The sequence below is a fragment of the Arvicanthis niloticus genome, chromosome 15 (genome assembly GCF_011762505.2).
Source record: "Arvicanthis niloticus isolate mArvNil1 chromosome 15, mArvNil1.pat.X, whole genome shotgun sequence".
Lineage (NCBI taxonomy): Eukaryota > Metazoa > Chordata > Mammalia > Rodentia > Muridae > Arvicanthis > Arvicanthis niloticus.
The window spans coordinates 33,903,668-33,918,277 of NC_047672.1; the positions used below are offsets into that span (position 1 = coordinate 33,903,668).

Below are 14,610 nucleotides of genomic sequence, written 5' to 3' on the forward strand. Positions count from 1 at the left end.
TAAACGTCTCTCTCTCACTCCAGATTCTACTTTAAATGAAGGCAGGGACCCTGTCTTTTTTTTTTCAGGAACTAATTTTACCCTAATATACAAGTAGGAGCTCAATAAATAAGAATTGAAAATATGATTTCTTAAGTAGTATTTGTTCTATGGTAATTTTAGTAGATACAATTTGTCTCTGAGGCCAGGTGAAATTTTGTCTCATGTTTTCTGAGGACATGTGAATTGTTCAAATTATGTATGTTACATGCTTGTGTCTATGACGTTTCGGATGTGTGTGTGTGTGTTTTCCTCCCGCTGCGTTATCTGTAGCAACTCCTCAGAAAAAACTTATTGAACACCCACTCTATGTCAGATGAGGGCAGGCTTAGGGGGAAAATGACTTCTGCCTGCTTTGGTGAATTTGGGGTCGAGTTCCTAAATGAAAGATTTTAAGAGAGGGTAAACTGTTGATGTCAAGTTTCCCCCAGTGGCGGGGGCGGTGCTGGGACTGCACATAGACCGACGCTCAAGAAGCTCCGCCCCCAGGTCGTCATTTTTCTTTTTTCTTTCCGGAACTATTCCTTCCAGTCTGCGTTTCCTCCCGGACTCTTTTGAACAACGAGTACTTCCTGAATTTCCCGGCAACTTGTTTGCCGGCTTCCTGCCAAAGCTTATCCCAGGACTCGCTCGCGCCTGTGCGGCTCCCTTGTGGCCTCCCACGCTTGTTTCTCGGTCTCATGGCCGGTCTGACTTTATTCGTGGGCCGTCTCCCGCCCTCGGCTCGCAGCGATCAGCTGGAAGAGCTGTTCAGTCAGGTGGGTCCGGTGAAGCAGTGCTTCGTGGTGACAGAGAAAGGTAAGTAGTAGGATGGTGGAGAGGGCGTGTGCTCCTGGGAGCTGGAACAGATTGAATTTTAGGGAGCTTTATATTTACTATCTGTTTATTTGTTTGTTTTGAGACAAGGCTCTCACTCTGTATCCCAAACTGGCCTCGAATTCGCTACCGGTAGCCCTTATGCTTCTGCCTCCTGAATCCTCTAATGACGTGAGCCATCCCAGCTTGTTCTTTGCTCTCTCCAAAAGTACGGGTCCGGGAACTAAGATTTTTTCTAAACTGACTCAGCTGTAGATTGGCCAATAAGGTTGATTTACGAAAGGCAAAACACTTACTTAACGTTTCTATTGCGTTTCCCCCCTTTATTGCGCGTGTTCAGAAGTTCAAACGCAAACCCAAGCCTGGCGTAATGACTGTAATCCCAGCATTTGGGAAGGCTGTGGCAGTAAGATTGCTGGGAATTCAAGGACAGCCTGGTCTATGTAATAGCAAGTTCAGGACAGCTTGGATTACATAGGGAGACCCTGTCTCAAACGAACAACCCAAAGTAACATTTAATAAAGCACCAGTATGGCTTGTTCAGAGTCCGATGATTGCTAGACCAGAAGGGAAGGGTGTTTAGTTTGACAAAGGTTAACTTATTTAATGTTCTCAACAATCTTATAGGATAAAGAGCCTTAATCCCATTTTTTAAATAAAGGAATATAAGCTTTAAAGACATTTAATGGTTTGAAGTTGGTATAGCAAGTGAGAGGACTCAATTTGATTAGCACATCAGCACATGCCGTGCATTCATCTATTTATTTGGCAAATTCTTGGATGCCAAGTATGTTTCAGAACATTGCTGGCTGTCCTTGGGATACAACAGATGTTTGACACTAAATCACTGACTCAGATTCTGTTCTCACATACTTAAGGTTTGAAAGACAGCCAATAAATAACCAAACTATATGTTGACAATGGTGATAGATTTATGTTAAGGAGAAAAGTCAAAAGGGTGAATGTGTGTGTAGATAGGGTGGCTAGGGAAGACTTGTTTGAGGAGAGTGAACTAAGAACTAGGAGATAAAACAGTCTGAATTCAGGAAGCAGCAACCTTGAGGATATGAGAGTAGGTATATCCTTGTATGAGAAGAGACCATGGTGGCCAGGGTGACGAGGAAGTGAATGAAGGTGTGGCAGGGTATTAGACCACACCGGGAATCCCCAGATTGTGTTGTTTACTAGAAAATCCTATTTCTAGTTGTGTGGCTCAGCTTTAGCATACACCTTTAATTCCAAACAATAATGGTAAAGTTAGTTTGTAGAAGGAAGCACCCATGTTTGAAAGTAATATCTAATTGGGAGGCAGATAAAATGATGAATCAGAGAAAGATTTGACAGAAGAATAGAATATGCCCAGTTCTCATGAGAACAGGGAGAAAAGAGATTCCAGGACCTACCCCACCTGATGGATAGAAAAAAATCAACTCCTACCAGGTTGTTCCCATACCTTTGCACACACATAAGTAAATAAATGTTACAACACTAATGTTGTGCCAGGAGTGGTGGTATCTGTCTGTAATCCCAGCACTTGGTAGGTAGAGGCAGGAGGATCAGGAAGTTTAGGCCAACTTGTGTTATAGAAGTCACTGTCTCAAAAAACAAAACAAAAACAACAAACAAACAAACAAAAAACAAGAAGGAAACATTAATGTCCTTTTTTTCTGGTGCCATTGCTAAGTTTCCAAGAGGCAGAGTTCAGGTTCATTCAAGATTCTGCTTCACCCATAACCCACCACCATAGCCAAGGAAGGCACTGCTGCTGGAGTGTAATGGACATTAATACTGCTTTACAAATAGTGCCAAAGACCACCCTCATTTCCTGTAGCCTGGCATGTTGAATTGGAGAAGTTGCCAAACCCTTAAGACAAGTGCCAAGTCCATCTCTTGGAGTATAAGTTCTGTGTTCCTTTACCTTAGATCTGGTCTAAATCCTTATAATCTCTAATACCCTTCTAAGAAAAATTATGAGCTTCCTATCCAGGCAGGTGAGGTGTACTAGAAACAAGTGCTGCACTCCAGTGGTAGAGGAGAGGTGAGGATAGAGGTGAGGTGGGGTGTTCCGTAATGGTATGGGCATGGCACCTCTAATGATTGTGAGGATTCTGAGTGTGCGTGGCAGTTCTCTGTGGAGACATAGTTTTTGTATATGCCTTTATTTGGGCACTAAACTTTACAGTGGAGCAGCTTAGTTTTTATTGTACTTACCGAGAAGAATGGGGGGGGGGGCGGCTTGATTTTTGTTTTTTTTTTTTTTTCTTATTTTCTGAAAGATGAGTGATAAGCTTTTGTGAGAGGAAGATCTAAGAGAAAAGAAACCAATCTTCATACATATGTGTAGTTTTTAAAACACGCTACAGCCTTGCCCAGGAGCTGTCACGGCCTGGCCCCTCCTGGCTCCCTTTTGTCCCTCCCTGCTTAGCTCCGGGATCTCTCCTGCCAGCACTCACCCAGTTTCTCTTTCTCACCCACCTTGCTCCTGGTGGGGTTGAGTTACCAACCCACTCCCCAGACCCTTGAATTCACGGATAAAAGACACACACACTGTTCCATTACCTCTAGAACTTGCCTCTAGGCATAGTTGCTGGGCACAGATACCTCCTGCCAGCACTTGGGAGGCAGAGGCAGGCGGATTTCTGAGTTCGAGGCCAGCCTGGTCTACAGAGTGAGTTCCAGGACAGCCAGGACTACACAGAGAAACCCTGTCTCGAAAAACCAATAAATAAATAAATAAATAAATAAATAAATAAATAAATAAATATAAAAATTAATTTCTTGGGCTGGAGAGATGTCTCAGCAGTTAAGAACACTGACTGCTCTTCCAGAGGTCCCAAGTTCAATTCCCAGAAACCACATGGTGGATCACAATTATCTGTAATGGGATTCAATGCCCTCTTGTCTGTCTGAAGACAGCTTCAGTGTTCTCATATACATTAAATAAATAAATAAATCTTAAAAAATTTAATTTCTTAATTTTATGTGTATAGGTGTTTTGCCTGTGCACCATGAGTGTATCTGTTGTTCTTGTGCCCTGCTGACTTTGGAGGCCAGAAGAGGTCATTGGGTCCCCTGGGACTGGAGTTACAGATGATTGTGGGCCACCATTTAGGTACTGGGAATGGAACCCCAGTTCTGTGGAAGAGGAGTCAGTACTCTTAACCACTGAGCCATCTCTCCAGCCCCCTAGCTTAGTTCTTAACACTGTTTTGACATTCATCTATTTCTCTCTGTCTCAAATTATTCCTTGGAACAAAGGGATGGGCCATACTTGTTTTACCTAGCTTGGAGTGTTCTGAAGCTAAAATGAGACCAGGGAATTTATACCTTCTTTGGAAATATTTAATTTGGTACTGAAATGCCAAGGTGTTGATGGTATAATGGTAACAATACCTAGAGGTTTGTTTATTTATTTATTTTTTTGAGGTTTTTTTTTAGGGCCTTACTTATTGTTAATGTCTTCTAAGAGAAGACTGTGTTGTCATCTGAGTTTCCAGATCTAACATATGTGGTTTCCTACCCTTTCTGGTGATCTTTCATTGTTACATGTTGAATTCTTTTGTGAAGGCCTAGTGTATGTCATGAGTGTTCCATATTCTTAAGATTATCGGGGCTGGGTTAAGAAAGGCGATAACAGGGGGACATTGAATTGGAAGCAAGAGGAAGACTAACAGTCCTAAAGTGGGGAAGGGCTTCTGATCCCAGCCATATTCTTTTCCTTTGGAGACTCATTATCTCTGGGGCCGCTCACAGGGTGACGGGGTAGAACACATGCTGCTGGCTTAATCTTTGCCGACTTGGTTCACTGCTCTTGACTTGGGAGCCTCTGTCCTTCCACTCCAGTCCCCTTCCTTTGTGCCTTGTTCTAGGGAGTAAGGCATGCCGAGGCTTTGGCTACGTGACTTTCTCCATGCTGGAAGACGTTCAGAGGGCCCTCAAGGAGATCACTACCTTTGAAGGTTGCAAGATCAACGTGACTGTTGCCAAGAAAAAACTGAAGAACAAGTCCAAGGAAACGAGGAAAAATGGTGAGTTTCTAGTAATTCTGCAAGGGTTAGGAGGACACTGAAAATGCCAGAAGATCAGAGAGCTGGGATAGAGTTTCCAGAACTTGAGTTCCCTAATTTTCTTTTTGTTGTCAACACTCCTCTGGTATGCTTTGATAGTCATTTGCTTGTATCTCTGTCTGTGAAATCTGGTTCCTGGATATTGCACACTTGAGCTCATGGCAAATGCTGTCTGTGTTGGTACTTTCTTCACTTATGGTTGCAGATTTATCCCGTGTCTCTCACTTTTTAGAAAATTCAGAATCCCCAAAGAAGGAGCCAAAGCACAAAAAAGCCAAAGTGGCAGACAAGAAAGCCAGATTAATTATCCGGAACCTCAGCTTTAAGGTGAGTGGTGGAACTTAGGGTGTGTTCTAAAGGATGCTAGAACCAAGGCGTGCTCTTTGGTAGAACTCCAAGAGTGAGCAGTATTCTTTTGAGAAATAAACCTGCTGAATTGGAAAAATGGACCTGTTTATTAAGGGCTCAGTGGGTAAAGGTCTTTGCTGTCAAGCTTTATGACCTGAGTTTGATCCTGGTCCCACATGGTGGAAGACTACTGACCATTGCAGGTTGTCCTCTGATTTCTAGGCACATGAGCATGTGTTGTTTCCCCCCCCCCCCCCCAATAAATAAGTTACTAAGTTCATGAAGTGTGAGGATGGATGCTTCCCTTTGGAAGAAGCTGCTACTGAGAAAATGATCCGTGTGTTTAGCCTCTTTGTCCTTCCCTTTTGAGTGAGACAGGGTCTCTTGTAGTTCATGTACATCTCAGTCTTTCTAGCTGACTCGGTCCTCCTATCTCCTGGGTGCTGAGATGACAGGTGTAGAACACTATGTCTAGCTTTTTCTTTTTGACTTCTTAGATACCAAGTAAGCTGTCATCTGTTCACAGTTGTTTGCTGTTCTAATCATGAAAGTTTAACAGAAAGGAATGAAAGTATTCAGACTTGTTGTAGGGAATGAACTCAGCAGCTGATGTTTCAAGTGTCTTTCCTGTGCTAACAGTTCTCATTTTCCTTTTTTTCTCTGGCTTTAGTGTTCAGAAGATGACTTGAAAGCAGTATTCACTCACTATGGAACTGTCCTGGAAGTGAATATCCCAAGGAAGCCAGGTACTTGTGCATCTCCGTTTAATGAAGATAATTGGGTTTTATTTGTTGTTGTTGTGTTTGTTTGTTTTCAAGACAGTATCATTGACTATCCTGGAACTCATTCTGTAGACCAGACTGGCCCCAAACTTACAGAGATCCAACTGCCTCCTCCACCTGAGTGCTGGGATTAAAGTCATGTGCCACCATAGCACTGCTTGATGTAAATAATTTAATGTGACTTTTTCCATATTATTGAACTGGGAATAAATTATTTGCTATGTTTTTGTGGCCCTAGACAATATGATATTTGCAAATTGCCTGGACAGTACTTGACAAGTAGGGAAGCCCAGGTGCTGGTGTTGCTGTCTTGGAGATATTTTTAGGGAGCTCAGACTTAGATTGCATTAGTTATGCCTGCTGTTGCCTCATTGCTTTCCTGAAGCTGGAGTTATAGGCGATATTAACTGTTGCTTTAGTGCAGGGATCTCTTGGCTGGTTGGCAGGCTGTGGCCTGTCTTGTCAGCCAGAGTTACTACAGCCTTCCTTTCTGTGCTACCCACTGCTGCCTCTGACCTTTTTGTACATTTGTTCACAGATGGAAAGATGCGTGGTTTTGCTTTTATTCAGTTCAAAAACCTCCTTGAAGCAGGAAAAGCTCTCAAAGGCGCGAATATGAAAGAGATAAAAGGTAGGTCTTGTACACTCATACCATGAGCTTGTTATTTCTGGTGCTTGAGTGAATTAGCACAGTAACCACAGTTTTTGGTATATTCAAAAGACGTTTCTGCTGCTTAGGAGCTCATTGCTAAAATGCTAGATCAGGTAGCCCAGGGTATCCTGGAGTTCCCTCATAGCCAAGGATGACCTTGAACATCTGATCTTTCCACTGCCTTCTAGTCCTGGGATTGCAAGTATCTACCACCATACTACAATTTTTGGGGAAAATTTCTAGTATTTAATCTTAGGCTAAACTTGAAAGGTCTCATGCCAAGAGCCCTGTCTTCATTTGGTGTGTCTTTCGGAGTTCCTAGTGACTATCCTGGATAAAGCTGCTAATAAATGCATGTTAATACCTATGTTTCTCTCTTCTGTTTGGGCCACTATTCATCAATACCCAGGCACTATTAATCTGTTCTTGGTAGTATCAGGTACTGGGCTGATGGAAGGGTCAGCTTAGTTCTTTCCTAACTTTTGAGCAGGATTTCCATTTTCCCAGACTATCTGTTTTCCTTCTTGCTTTTTGAAGTCTTTTTTAAATACTCATCTTTAAAAAAAGTTGTATTTATTTTTATGTACTTTAGTGCTCTCTCTGCATGTACACCTGCATGCCAGAAGAGGGTGTCAGATCACATTATTGATGGTTGTGAGCCACAATGTGGTTGCTGGGAATTGAACTCAGAACCTCTGGAAAAACAGACAATGCTTTTAACCACTGAGCCATCTCACCGGCCCCACATTTACAACTTTATCTCATATTATGTAAAGTGTGGTGGCTGTGTAAAAAAGTGGAATTTCTGTTGTTAAAAGGTTAAGAATTAAAGAGAGCTACTGGGAGCATTTTTTAGCTTTGTATTTGTTTTGTAACAGTATCTTGTAAGATAGTCCAGGCTGGTCTGGAACTCAAGATCTTCTTGCCTCTCTTATGTTTAAGAACCAATAGTTGGGCTGGAGAGAGGGTTCAGTGGTTAAATGCTAAGCTCACAGCCAAAAGAACCAATAATCTCAGAACTGGCATTTCTTCGTCTCTACCAGTATGTTACTGCCTTTCGATGGGCGGGAAGTTGGGATATTAGAAGGAAGAGAGTCTGTCTGATTCCACCTCTCTGTTTGACAGGCCGAACTGTGGCTGTGGACTGGGCTGTGGCGAAGGACAAATACAAAGATGCCCAGCATGCTTCTGCGCCAGGTAAGGTGTGTTGGCACTAGGTAGGAGGATTGGGAGGACAAAAAGAACTCCTGTGGGTTTTTGTTTTGTTTTGTTTTGTTTTTCCGAGATAGGGTTTCTCTGTATAGCCCTGGCTGTCCTGGAACTCACTCTGTAGACCAGGCTGGCCTCAAACTCAGAAATCCGCCTGTCTCTGCCTCCCAAGCACTGGGATTAAAGGCGTGCGCCATCACTGCCCGGTTTGTTTTGTGTTTTTTGAGACAGGGTTTCTATACATAGTTCTGGATGCTCTGGAATTTGTTATGTAGACCAGTCTGGCTTCAAACTCCCAGAGATCTGCCTGCCTCTGCCTTCCAAATAATGGGATTAAAGGTGTGTGCCACCATGCCCAGCAAACAGTTCTTTTTTTTTTTTTTTTGGTTTTTCGAGACAGGGTTTCTCTGTGTAGTCCTGGCTGTGCTGGAACTCACTCTGTAGACCAGGCTGGCCTCGAACTCAGAAATCCGCCTGCCTCTGCTTCCCAAGTGCTGGGATCAAAGGCGTGCGCCACCACCGCCCGGCCCAGCAAACAGTTCTTACATTTTGATAAAAATATATCAAAATACTGTCATAGTCTATAATGGGAATGTTGAGCTGGAAATACCCAGAACACAGATTAGTTCCTCCCACCTCCCTCCCCCCAAAAGACAAAGCATCCTGGAAAATCTCCAAATTTCTGTGGGCTCACGGACACTTATCAATTCACATTAGACTGCCTGGTGATCTGATCGACGAACATGGGCTCTTTTGAGTCTAAACTCGCTTCTGAGGTATGAGTGAGGGGGCCTTAGGTCATTTCCCTCACTTATGTTCTTACCTCATACTGATGAACCACTGAGACGAGAGGGCAGGGCTGGAGCACTCATCCGTTAAGAGCACTGCGCTGTCTTCTAGGGGATCTGAGTTCAATTCCCAGCACCCACATGGCAGCTCATTAACATCTGTAACTCTAGTCCCAGGGGATCTGATACCTTCTTCTGCCTTCTGAGGGCCCTGCATGCTCATGGTGCATAGATACATATACAGACAGAACACTTTTACATGCATAAAGTCACCTAAGTCTCAGAGACTATTTCACATCAAAGGTAAAGTTCATGGCGGCCAGAGTGAGCAGTATATTTGCTGTGCTGTGTAAGTGGTGGGTTTTTTTTTTGAAGAGTTTTGGTTGCTGTTTCTCTCATTCTGGAGCAGGTTAACCTTAAGGCTTCTGATGAGGACAAGAAAAAGAGGAATCTATTCTAGGTGGTGACAGCTTTGGGTTTTTTTGTTTTGTCTTATTTTTGCTGATATTGTTTTCTGTCATCTTTTGGTGTCTGTAAGGTATTGAGCCATAGACTACTCAGATGCCCAAACCCTCAGATGTTTAAATCTCCTCTAGAATTGATGCAATACTTCTGTCTTAGTTAGGGGTTCCATTGCTGTGAAGAGGCACATGACTCTGGAACTCTGATAAAGACAGACATTTCTCTGGGGCTGGCTTACAGTTTCAGAGGGTTAGTGCATTGTTGTTATGGCGGGAAGCATGGCAGCAGCTAGGCAGATGTGCTGGAGAAGGAGCTGAAGAGTCCTACATCCTGATCTACAGGCAATAGGAAGAGAACTAGTGTGAGCTTCTGAGCCTTCAAAGCCCACCCCCAGTGACACACCTACTTCAGGAAAGCCACACCTACTCCAATAAGGCCACACATCCTTACCGTCACTTCCTGTGAGCCTATGGGGACCATTTTAATTGAAGCTACTACACCTTCCACTTCCGTACATTTTACATCCTTACTAGATTACTTGAAAACCAAATATAATACAAAGCTACATAATAGTTGTTATACTGAATTGTCCAGGGAATATTGACAAAAAAATTTAGATAATCAGTATAGACACAGCATTTTTAAAACATATTTTTTGGTCTGTGGTTAATTGTATCTGAGTATATAGAACTGATAGAAATGGAAGTCTGACAGTATACTAAGAGAAAATAGGAAATCCTGAAAAACCAGAGAAACTAGCTACTGGAGTTATTAGTTATTCCTCCTAAAATAATCTTGTTTTAGATAATAAATGAATTCCTTTCTGTGTCTTCCTCCATAGGTGGAAAGAAGAAGCCTAAGGAATCAGGTAAGAAGAACTGCAGGGTGGAAGAGCAAGTAGAAGATGATGATGATGGTGAAGATGAAGAAGATGACCATGATGATGAAGAGGAAAGTAGAGAATCAACAGTAGCTTCTCCTGTGAGCGTGCACAAGAGGTATGTGCGCGTTCTGAGAGCTAGGGAAGACAGCGTTTCTCCTCTTGCCTTCACTGCGAGCTTGGCACATGTAAGAAAGCTCAGCAGCTTACGTGTCAGCCCCATGATGAGGTCCGAACTGTGCTGTTGCAGAGCAGTCAAGAGAACAGCGCCCGAGGAAAGCATCGAGGAGTACGACTCTTACGAGGACAGTGACCTGGAGGAAGGAGGCAGCTCCTATGACGAGGGGACCGTGGGCAGTGAGAGCAGCGCCGAAGAACAAGAGGATGAAGGTTTGCTGGGATTTTCCTAAACACCTTCCAGCTTTGAATAAATTAACGAGAAATGGACACCAGCTCTGCCCGGGCCTCTTGCAAATAGTTTTCTATCAAATTTTTGACTGCTAAAAGAGAACCTTTATTTTCATTTTTCTCTCATGCTTTTCTTCCCATCCCTGTCTCTCTGTCCCCTTTTCCCCTCGCCTTCTCTTTTGAGTCAGGATCTCATGTAGCCCAGGCTGGCGTTGACTGGGCTGTGTAGAGGATGGATGAGCTTGAACCTCTGATCCTCCTGTCTCTACCTCCTTGGTGGCTTATGTGGTGCTGGGGATCAAACACTGGATTGTGTGCATACAACACAAGCGCTCTACTAACTGGCTGTGTCTCTGCTTCCCTTTCCCCCTTTTTAAGTCAGGTTTCTGATAGCCCAGGCTGGCCTCAACTCAGTATGTAGTTGAGAATGCCCTTGAACCAGTCCCTGCTGCCTTCAGTGTGATCTAACCCAGAGCCGGATCACAGGTGTGCACTGCTCTGTTTGCTTCCTGTGGTGCCGGGGACTGAATCTGGGCTGCATGCATGCAGGGCAGTCATTTGCCACCGGAGCCATATTCTGAGCCCTTTTGTTTCTTTATTTTTTTCTTTGTTTTAAAGATGAGTTTGAAATGATTGAGACTTTAGAGTCTTCCTTAGGGAAGTTAAAACCTAGCCTTGACATTCAGGTTGTTTCCACTTCAATTGTCTGAGTGGAATCACTGGATAAACAGGATATAAGACATGTTTACATACTAAATAGGTTTGTTTTTTAAAAACAAAAACAAACCTTTTGAGTTGATATGTAGATAAAATGAGTTTAAAAAACTAAACAAACAGTTCTGAGTTTGAGATGAGGTAAAGAACTATAAATTCAGCTTGGGCTTCCAGAACAAAATCCTACAGACTTGTGGCTCGTGTAAGACAGATTTATTTTCTTAGAGTTCTGGAGGTTATATGTCCCCAGACCAGGGTGCTCTGTGTCTGCCTTTCGAAGTTTAACCTGCTCACCGTCTGCAAATAGCTTTTACCCATGTGTGGGGTCAAGGAGAACAAAACAAAACAAAAACCCCCAAAACTCTCTCCCTCCTTAATAAGGAAACCAGTCCGGCTAGAGTAAGGGTCTACCCATATGACCCCACTTAACCCTAATTACCTGTCTGAGGTCTCTCCAAATGTAATGACTGTAGGAGCTAAAGGCTTACTGTGTGAGTTTTGGAGAGGCACAGCTCAGCTCCTAACAAGGACTTCTGGGAGCGTTTGTAGAACTATGAGCAAGTCCATGCTGCTTCTTTATTGAGGATAAGTAAGGCAGGTCATTATATAGTGCAAACTGGCTGATAACTGAGGATAAGTAAGGCAGGTCATTATATAGTGCGAACTGGTCGATAACTGATTCCCAGGGAGTTTGTTGGAGTGGGTGTTTTTATTCAGCTGTTTTGCTTGTGTTTCTGTAAGCCCAATGTTTTGGTTGGGCCACAGAAGAGACAGGAAATCAGCTTTTTCGTTCCTGAAGATGGAGTCAAGGCTTTCACACTGAGGACACAATGAGACCTACAACTTGGATTCATCTGCCTCCTGTCATTTTCTTCTTTGAATCAAAAAACTTAGTGGGACTCAGATAAAAAGTTAAAATACAGTACAAAGGAGCTTAATGCAGCAACCAAAAGTTCTTCAGTCCAACGATTCGCCAAAGTGATCTTTTTTCCCCAAAATTTTGTATGTATACACATAGCATATAAGTGGTTTTTCTTAATTTTTTTTTTGAAAGGGTCTTACAATGAAGTCCATGCTGGACTTGAACTTGAGATCTTCATACCTTTGTCTCTCAAGTGCTGGGTTCCAAGCGTGAGCCACCACACCTACTGTAATGTTTATTCTTCAAGCAGTGAGTTTCCTTTTCATCCAGATCCGTTAACCTCTTAAACCGTACTCCCAGAGACAATCAGTATCATGTTTCTTGTATACCTAGCGAACATTTTAACACACTTATAAGCAGAAACACATGAATATACACACGGTTATAATATATGTGTGTGTGCACCTGTGTGAATGTGGCCACAGCAATATATGGGAATTTTTTCCTCCACACCTTTACCACATTGGATTATATTGGTCTTTTATGTTTTGCCAATTTAAGTAAAAAATATTTTTTTTCTTGAACTATGCCCGTTCTGTTCTCCCTTTCTCTCTCTCTTGCTGCTGTGAATTGAACCTATGTCCTTGTTTATGTCAAATACACATTCTACACTGAGCTATACCCTCAGTCCCTCTGCTTCACTTTTCTTTAAATATTTTGAGTGTGAGCATCTTTTAATATATTTAGTCATTACATTCTTAGTCCATTTAGAATTTTAGAAATTAATTTATATAAAATATTTAAGAAGTTAGCCCTTTGCCATATGACTTGCATTGGTCTTTTTGAGTTTTTTTGTTTTGTTTCGTTTTGTTTTGTTTTTTTGTTGTTTATATTAGATGTTCCAGTCTCGAAGAAAAAGAAGAGGAAGTTACACTCTGATGTGACTGAAGGGAAAACTGTTTTCATCAGGTATGCCCTCTTTATGCAAAGCTGCGTGTCCCCTTCACAGGTCTCCTCACTGACCTGGCCTTCCCTCACTCACCTGCCTCTCCTTTCCCCTCTCCCCCACCTTCTGTCTCTTCCTCTTTTCCTCTCTCCTTTCCTTAGCACTAGAGTTAGATGCTGTGAGACTGGTTAGCACATCTGGTCTGGGGGACACACCAGTGAGAATGTAAGAGCAAGAGCTTAGGAGGGGAGGTAAGTAGCAGGGGTGGTAGCTGTCCTCTGTAGAGTTTTTGTTTTGTAACTGGGGTGGCATCTCCTAAAACATTTCAACTCTTAGCTGGTTCTCACCTTTACTTTAGGAGAACACTGAGGTGATACCATTTGCCCTAGATAACTTCTCTCATCATGCCTAACTTCTCTTTTTCTTTCCTTTTTGTTTTTTATATTTTGAGAGAGAATCTCATGTATCTCAGATTATGTAGCTGAAGATGACCTTGAACTTATGTCTTCTACCTCTACCTCCTGAGTGTTGTAACTACAGGTGTATTCACATGCCTAATTTGTATTGTGCTGGGAGTAAAATTCAGGCCTTTGAATTTGTATACACTACATGTATGGAATAGTTTTTTGTCAGCTTGACATAAGCTACTCATCTGGGAAGAGGGAACATCAGTTGAGAAATTGCCTCCATCAAACACAGGCAAGTCTGTGGGGCATTTTCTTGATTGGCAATTGATATGGGAGGACCCAGATTCTGTGGAGGTGACCCTGGGCTGCATTAAGGAAGCAAACTGACAGGGCTAGAGAGATGGCTCAGTGGTTAAGAGCACTGACTACTCTCCCAGAGGGCCCAGGTTTGATTACCAGCACCACGAAAAAGGATGCAACTAAAAGGATTGGCATCAGCTCAGGATATCCCAAATCCAAGTTCACAGCACAAAGGATTTTTATTTGCCCCAGAGAGACAAAGGGCAGGGAACAAGAGACAAAGACAGGAGATAGAGGATGAGGTAGAAGTAGAAGGGAACAAGGGAGAGGGGGAAGGGGTATTTGTCTCAGAATGTATCAGACTGCCTCTGATAGAGAGGAGACACACATGGCCCTCAGGGAAATGGTGGTTTATAAAGAAAACCCTGTGTTAAAGATGAAGTGTTTAATTTTAATTGTGCGGGTTAATAGGTGAGCCAAAGGGTGCTTTTGATTGCTGGACTTCAATACTTTGTAGCTGAGTCTTGGTAGTCAGCCTGGGTGTTGGTGGGATGGCCAAATAAAGGAATACGCCTGGGTGACTAGCTTTAAGCATGCAATCTAAAGGTTTTTAGTAAGGCAGAGGGGATGGGAGAGAGGGGCGAGGCCTGCCAGAGCCCTGCTTACACACTTGAGCTGGCCGGAGTCCCTCCATTCCCACCTTTTTGTTTCATTGTTGTGTTGTTTGGTGTTGGGTAAGTGGGCCTTATTCTCCCTGTCTGCTTCTTGCTGACATTGGTGCTTCATTGAAGCTGGGTTGTTGGTCCAGTTTGGGAAGAGCAAGCTCTTTTACCTGTAATTACAGTGTAATCTGTGAAGCTGGACCAAGATGTAGATTCTGAAGAAACAGCTGGGACTGGTGCTGGAGTTGTTGGAGCAATCTGTACTCGA

General features: G+C 43.0%; 1 protein-coding gene across 1 annotated transcript in view; it reads left to right on the forward strand.

Annotated features, from left to right (window-relative positions):
* Positions 1 to 273: 273 nt before the first annotated feature.
* The window catches only part of Rbm28 (RNA binding motif protein 28), a 34,137-nt gene continuing 19,800 nt past the window's right edge, over positions 274 to 14,610 (forward strand). The window contains exons 1-9 of the mRNA XM_034519372.2: positions 274 to 837; positions 4,725 to 4,883; positions 5,155 to 5,249; positions 5,941 to 6,016; positions 6,591 to 6,683; positions 7,830 to 7,901; positions 10,005 to 10,161; positions 10,294 to 10,433; positions 12,924 to 12,996. Coding sequence (XP_034375263.1) covers positions 720 to 837; positions 4,725 to 4,883; positions 5,155 to 5,249; positions 5,941 to 6,016; positions 6,591 to 6,683; positions 7,830 to 7,901; positions 10,005 to 10,161; positions 10,294 to 10,433; positions 12,924 to 12,996 — 983 coding nt within the window. The 5' untranslated portion in view covers positions 274 to 719. The remainder of the gene's footprint in view (positions 838 to 4,724; positions 4,884 to 5,154; positions 5,250 to 5,940; positions 6,017 to 6,590; positions 6,684 to 7,829; positions 7,902 to 10,004; positions 10,162 to 10,293; positions 10,434 to 12,923; positions 12,997 to 14,610) is intronic.